At 34.5% G+C, this 7,678-nt stretch overlaps 1 protein-coding gene across 1 annotated transcript; it reads left to right on the forward strand.

Annotated features, from left to right (window-relative positions):
* Nucleotides 1-2,364: 2,364 nt before the first annotated feature.
* On the forward strand, nt 2,365-7,518 carry LOTGIDRAFT_96390 (hypothetical protein; the record flags this gene model as incomplete). The annotated part of the gene is made up of 3 exons (XM_009051324.1): nt 2,365-2,398; nt 2,693-2,875; nt 7,328-7,518. Coding segments are annotated over 3 exons (408 nt in total), but the record flags the coding sequence as incomplete, so codon positions are not given.
* Nucleotides 7,519-7,678: the final 160 nt, after the last annotated feature.

Here is a 7,678-nt window from a genome sequence, read left to right on the forward strand (position 1 = left end):
ACGATGATTTCATTGACACATTAATACATCATTCATTCAAGACTTCAAGACCATAGCTATTAAGTATAAAAAAAAATGTATTTCCAGTAAATAAAAGATGGGAGCCTAGTAGATTGACGTGTGGATCTAAACATGGACCAGACACTAATATAGTTGATGAAACTGCTGGAGAAATCAAGATCAAGGTAAGCTGTTAATGTGGAGACAAACTTCTGAGCTGCGTTACTGATAAATATGTCAAAAAGTTACAATGTTACATCTGTATAATTAAATAAAATTAATGTTACTAAGGATACCACGTTTTTTTTCCTATTTTCTCCAAGCAATGTAAAATTCTATAAATCTCTTCTGTTGTGACAATTGCCGAACTGTAAAAGAACCTTGTCATTTGTCATTTGGGGACAAACATAGCTTCCTTTTGCACCCTTCTTATTTCTCGTCAAAAATATGCTGTTATTTTAAAACCATTAAAACTTAATTTTGACATCGATAGCTCTTATGAAATTCAAAAATCACGTGACATTCATTACCTGTGAGAATCCTCCACATATATCCAAGGCTTTAAAAACTATTTTCTATGAGAAGAATATTTTGAACTTTATGTAGGTTTGCAATACCTGGTCGAATGATGACAGTCAACCTACTGCAGAGATAGAATATTTCAAGAGAGATACACAGTTTATGGTAACTGATGTTTTACGAACAATACCAAACACTCCACCACAATTAGATCCTGATGTACCAAAAACATTCATCATGGCAGAAGATGCAGGTACGTTCGAATAACAAGCATCCGGCAATTGTGATGGAAAATCGATTTAAATCACATACTATGATGTCATTTTAAAAAACTTAAATTATCCAAATTCTGTTGGGAAAGTTATTATAAACTTACAAAATGCAAAATCTGATGGAAAAGTCAATATAGACTTAGAAATGTCTGCAAGTTTATCAACGATAAAGACGTCTTTTTCAACTTTCATTTGTTTTCGTGGTGGATTTTACCCTGTGGACTGTTATATTTATTGGACTGTCTGGCTCCCAAATCTGCAATTCGGGGAGAACGTGTCCCCGTAGATAGCGTAAAACAAGTTGGAGGACAAAGGGTTAATTGCATTGCATGCTATTATAGGTACGATCGTATATAATTTGAAATATTATGATGAAGAATATGATCAAGTAGAGTTTTCTATCACTACCACATCATCTCAATCACTGGGAAGTCTCAACGTCACCAAACAAGGACTGTAAGTTTATTATTCTTTGTAGTAACAATGTAATAGTAGTTCTCACCAGAATGCCTGCCTTTTACAATGATGTTCAATATCATATCCTAAACGTTTCGATCAAAGGTGTGAACTTTTCAGTCACCAATGTTCATGATTTTCATTGTCCACTACCACAATTAATAAATAAAACAAGTACTAACAATCCGAACCGCAAAACGAAACCCTAAATCCAAACAACATGTTCTGGTGAACTTGGGTTTAATCTGAAAATGACGGAAGTGACTTCCGAAGAAATTGAACCTTTGGTTACAGAGGAAGCACTGAAGATTACTGTCACACCACAAAATGATGCGCCGGGTGTATTTTGTATCCATGAAAAAGAAAATATGTTAATCTCAGACCCTACAGAACCTGTAATGGTATGTCTGTTTAAAATGACAGTCTGGGCCAATGAAATGTATATATGATCTTAAGACAGAGTTAAAACGTAATGGTGAAGAAATCTGAAAATCAGACCTTTTTCAGAGAAAAATTGGTTTCCACCATCACTAGACAAAAGGAGGGTGTTTATCTTAATAAATGATATATTGAGGAATCAACACATTGCATTTTCTTTATTTAAGATTTTAATGGAACAAAATAGATTAGGATGGAATGATACCAACAGATTTATTTGGACATTTGGTGTGTATGATGTAGATCAGAGCGATCAACTTAGACTATTTATAGATAAACCTAAGAACGGATCATTAACAGTAGGACCACCTCATGAAGAGAGTCCTGATTGTGTTGATCAAACAACGGTAGGTTTCCAGTAGGCCTACAAATGTTTTTTTTTAAACAAAGACACGTGTATGTCTTAATGGAAGAAGTGTCCGTAATCATGTTGCTCAAGATCTTATGGCACTGTATAACTGCTGTAATCAAATATGAAAACAAATTTCAGGAATCAAGTCTACCATGTAACAGAATGTCTCTACCCCACCCTGTCAACCAAATGAAATGGTTATATCACACCATGACGTATGAACCTGAAGAAGGAGTATCTGGTTATGACGACATAAGGATGTTTATAACTGATGATACCGGAACCAGTTCTGATGTTGTCAGTATTAGAATGGCCATGATGATGATGCCTTGTCTAAATGGAGGAAGTTGTCAACCAAAATGTAAGTTTGCAATTAGGATGTCCGTGTAATAAATATAACAAGTTTCTGACTCTTTCAAACTAACCAATTAGCTGTCTTAAAACTTGGGCTGCTCGTTTCTCCATAGAAAGCTATATTCTAAGAACATTTTATCATTCAGTAAGGAAGTATTTTTTATATTAAGATATCAGAAATTTTTGCCCAAATCTACAGTTCTATTGGTTCAACCACTTTTTTAACAATTTATATTTGTTACGAACGATTTTGTATTTCTAGCCTCTGATGCCGCATATACTTGTGAGAATTATCGTCGAGCTGAAAGTTTTGATGATTATTATTCGTGTAAATGTACAGATGGTTGGGTTGGTTCAAGATGTCAGGACGACTATGATGAATGTACAAGTTCTCCATGTAGCTGGCCGTATGTTTGTTATAACTATGAGAATCGCTATGAATGTGCCTGTTCTCAAGATGAACCTGACTGTGATGGACTGGTTGGTTGGATGATTGCTCTGATAATTATTGCTGTATTATTGGTGATGGTAATTTGTATGTTGATTTGTTACATCTGGTTTGTCAGGAAAGGGTAAGTGCAGCATTTACAGGTATGTTCTCAATCATCCTTGATTACCCGTGTTTGTTATTACATTGACGAGTTGCATGTTGTAGAGCGGTTAAGGGCTGGATAATCGAGATCATTCATACACCGTTTTTTCGATTATAGACTTTATTACCAAGACGTATTTTCGGGTACCCTAGTTTTCAGACAGTTGATAAACTAGACTATTTACACATATTCAAGTCCCAAATCAACACCCGAAAATGGTGAACTATGAACTTTTAAATTCACCAGTTATTCAATAATTATGACAAGAAAGGACATTGCTAACCTTTTAGATATGCCCTGGTTTTGAGATTGTTTGTCCCGCTTCTCAAAGCTTATGTTACGTGATTTTGACATTTTAATTACAGGCGTGGAAATTGGTCAAAGGCCTCAAATCGTTTTAAAGAAAATAAGAAAAGTGATAAGAGACTTATGGTGTTTGATAATAAGGCTTATACTTTAGATGTAAGTACATTTTGACTCTCAATTTTTATTGAAATATCCCCTAAAAAACATGTCAAAACCTTTATGAATGAATTCGTTTCTCAAATGAAACCAGTTTGTTAAAATTCCTGACAGAAGTTGTTATATTAAATATAAAAGCTAATAAATTAATTTTATTTTACTGTAATGAAACTGATTTCTTGCTGTTCATCTTTCCTGAAATACACTTAATATTTGTACTTGCCAATGAATTTTCTCCCAGAAATATAATGATTTATATTTATCTTTCTCAGAATGACGAAGTTTCGAACACGGTAAGTGAACATGTTTGCCTCAATATTTTTGTTTTGATTTAAGGATATAATTATGAATATTTAAGAATAATTCATGCTAGTCATTACCCATAGTTCAAACATTGATGTAAAGGGATTCAGTTCGCAATATTTAAAATATTTAAAAAGTTTCCCACTTAAATTAGTAGTTGAAGTATATCATACACAAATATTTCTTTCTGATTAGACTAGCTCCGATATTGTACACAAGGAATTGGTGTTTCTTAGTAAAAGAAATCAGTATGATGGTATGATGGGACCAATGAAAGAGAACGAGTTTCTTCCTGTTCCATTACTACATGTGAGTAAAATGTTTCATTTTATTGGACATTTTTATGATAGTGAACTTCTATCGCAGTCATATACATGTTGATGTCTATTCATTCACAACACCATTCGTTGCTGCTCGGCAACATACTTTAAATGCTGAAAAGATCCATATTCATGATATTGTATGCATAAATAGTGGAATTTCGATATCATTAACCAAATGATGCCAGATTATGATCTTTTAACTTGAGAGGGTCAAGTTATTTTGAGAAGTTTGTGAACTTTTATCGAGTTGTTTTCTCCTTATAGAACATTTCTCCTTTGAACCCATTTGATAATTCAACCGAAAGCTCAGCTGGATCGAGTGATGTTTGGTCTACACCAAGTGGTGGCATGTTCCAACCGAGTGGTGTTAAGTTTGGTCCGAGTACATTTGAGATGGTAAGAAGGGCATCTAAACCTACATCACAGTTAGAAGCTAGACGTAATGCTTTACCACTGGATGAACCACAACCTTCTCAGAGATCACCGTTTGAACCATACCCAGATTACATCCATTAAATTTGAAAATTTTAAATATTTTTTATAGTTGCTGTTTTATCTTACTTTGCAATGTAGTTTACTAATCGCTTCCATTCCCCAATTTAACCACTGTTTTTCTCTTATCTTCATGGATCTGTGTTTTTCTTTTATGTTTTGTAATAGCTACATATATAATAACACTGTACTCCATCAAAACTTCAACATTTGAAAAATTAACAACCATAATACTATTTGAAACATTACAAAATTTTCTCTTTTAGCTCAGTTTTAAATTTTTTAATAGATTTTTATGTCTAAGATTATCATCATTGGATTGCAAGTAATACACATTACCTAAAAATCGCCTAAACTGGAATTATATATGAAAAAACTTTTCCTTGTGTTTCGAATATTTTCACTTTTTTACACGATATCTAAACACTATAATTCTATCATTTCGTTGTTAAATTTTACAACACTGTTGAATTCTATTTATCCCTTTTGTAAACTCATGAACTTTTTATATTCTATTCTTTTTCAAATAAAAGCTTACAAGTAGAAACTTCAGTGTTTTCATGAAGTGGTATTTCCACTACCTGTAATATTTTTCAGCAATATTTCAATATTTCTGATCATTTTTTGGTCAGACTCCAATGGACATAATAGTTACAACCCGTCCACATTCCACGTAGAAACCAATAAAAATTGTGTGAAACTTTTCATGTAAGCTTATTGATATATTGGCTGAACATGAAAAAAAGGATGGTATGGAGTTGACCTCATAACAGACAAGAAAATTGTCAGTTTTTTTGAAAAAAAAAACTCATTGAAGAAGAATATTTCAACGCAACCATATTGGTTGCGCTATTTCAAGATATATTCATAGTTGATCTTCTGACTCTCTAACGGCGGCATTGAGAGACAGGATGTTTCGGTCTAACAACACGGTACAAAAGGGTGCTTCCTATTAGGCCCGCTCAATATCTGAAAACATTGTTGAAATTGAACATATTGAATTTTAGCCCGACATATTTGGTTTTTCCCGTACATGGGACGCGATATACAGATATTGTCGCGGTTCAGGCTCAAAAGGTCACATTTTATTGGAGTTACATGAGAGTTGGCTCCAATCCACTTAAGGTATCAAAGCTGAACAATATATGAGTCTCTTCACCAGCCGATAATTGTCAGAGGCTGGAAGAGAGTCAGATGTTTCGGTCGTTAACATATCACAACATTTTTGTTAGAGCCATCACCCCTTTTATTTTAGTCGACTCGACTGATTAGGACTATTTGCGCGAGCTTCATATTCACAATGATTCGAGGAAAGGATTCTCCATTGTTTACATAACAACAACAATCTGGTAAGAAATCTAAATAATAATCTAATACATTCCAATGACAAATTCAGATAAATATATTTTCATTCATTGCAAGCTGTTTCAATTATAAACAGGACAGTATAATATTATGATCGGAAATACTGTGAATAAACAATGGTCGAACGATGTGTTTGCATAATGAAAAATTCACAAGGTGCAACGCATTACTTGGCGTACAATTATATATAATGTAATATAATATATAATGTATATATAATTTTTTCCAATTCCTCACGAGCGCCCATTCAGAACTAAACATATCACATAATATAAACTGTTATAATTTTGTCCAAAAAACCGCGAAACTAAATCAAATTAATGAGTTTTGTAAAGTTATGAAGAGATCGCTCTGTTTTGGCGGCCTGTTAAGCCCCAATTCCACTTAAGAATTTAGAAATCTGCGATGGTGCGATGGGGAAACGTGGAATCGTTTTGCAATGGATTGCGATGGACAGCGACAAAATTGTAGAAGTAGTGGAACGGAGATGAATCTACAATATTATGCGACAGTTATGCGATGCTCGCCGATAATCTGCGATCGGTCGTCTGACCATGACCGAGATTAATCGTCGATTGTCGACGATTGATGGCGACTGTTGCCGATATATCTGAAAATATTCAGCGTTGTTTGAGAATTCTCTGAACTCTTTGGCGATTATCCGCTAACCATTGCAAAGATATCGCCTAACTTAGCCGAATATTCCCAGACATGTTGACGACATGTGGGAGTATAAAAACCTCAGTTCCGCTGGGCTTTGCGATGGCTTGCAAACCGATGGCGAAGATAAAACGTTGACAATCTCAATGCCTCGCAGTGGTATATGCAGAATGTTCGCCGTGCTTCTGCGAGGATCGCAAGGCATCGCAAGCTGTCTCACTGCATCACGACAGCTTGTTTTGGGAATACAGACCAACTGATATGGAAATTATCCATCTTTGACCACAGGTTGCTCGTTAAAGTAAAGATAGCTTGCCAGGCAAGGTAATATACGCCCACTGGCAGCTTGATTTTGAATAGAAATATTTAGCAGTACAGTAACAATCACCAGTATGAAATATTCAACTTTCAGTAATACACTTCTTTTGAACTCTTTAGCGCAAGACTGAATAATATTGAGTATGAGTTATTGCCCTTGTTCTTGAAAACGTGTTCAATTTTTAGCTCGTCTAAACTCTAAAAGGCAAATATTCAATCTTCGGCGCGGGAATTAGCTGTCTTAAAACTTGGGCTGCTCGTTTCTCCATAGAAAGCTATATTCTAAGAACATTTTATCATTCAGTAAGGAAGTATTTTTTATATTAAGATATCAGAAATTTTTGCCCAAATCTACAGTTCTATTGGTTCAACCACTTTTTTAACAATTTATATTTGTTACGAACGATTTTGTATTTCTAGCCTCTGATGCCGCATATACTTGTGAGAATTATCGTCGAGCTGAAAGTTTTGATGATTATTATTCGTGTAAATGTACAGATGGTTGGGTTGGTTCAAGATGTCAGGACGACTATGATGAATGTACAAGTTCTCCATGTAGCTGGCCGTATGTTTGTTATAACTATGAGAATCGCTATGAATGTGCCTGTTCTCAAGATGAACCTGACTGTGATGGACTGGTTGGTTGGATGATTGCTCTGATAATTATTGCTGTATTATTGGTGATGGTAATTTGTATGTTGATTTGTTACATCTGGTTTGTCAGGAAAGGGTAAGTGCAGCATTTACAGGTATGTTCTCAATCATCCTGAT

Source organism: Lottia gigantea (genome assembly GCF_000327385.1).
Source record: "Lottia gigantea unplaced genomic scaffold LOTGIsca_164, whole genome shotgun sequence".
NCBI lineage: Eukaryota > Metazoa > Mollusca > Gastropoda > Lottiidae > Lottia > Lottia gigantea.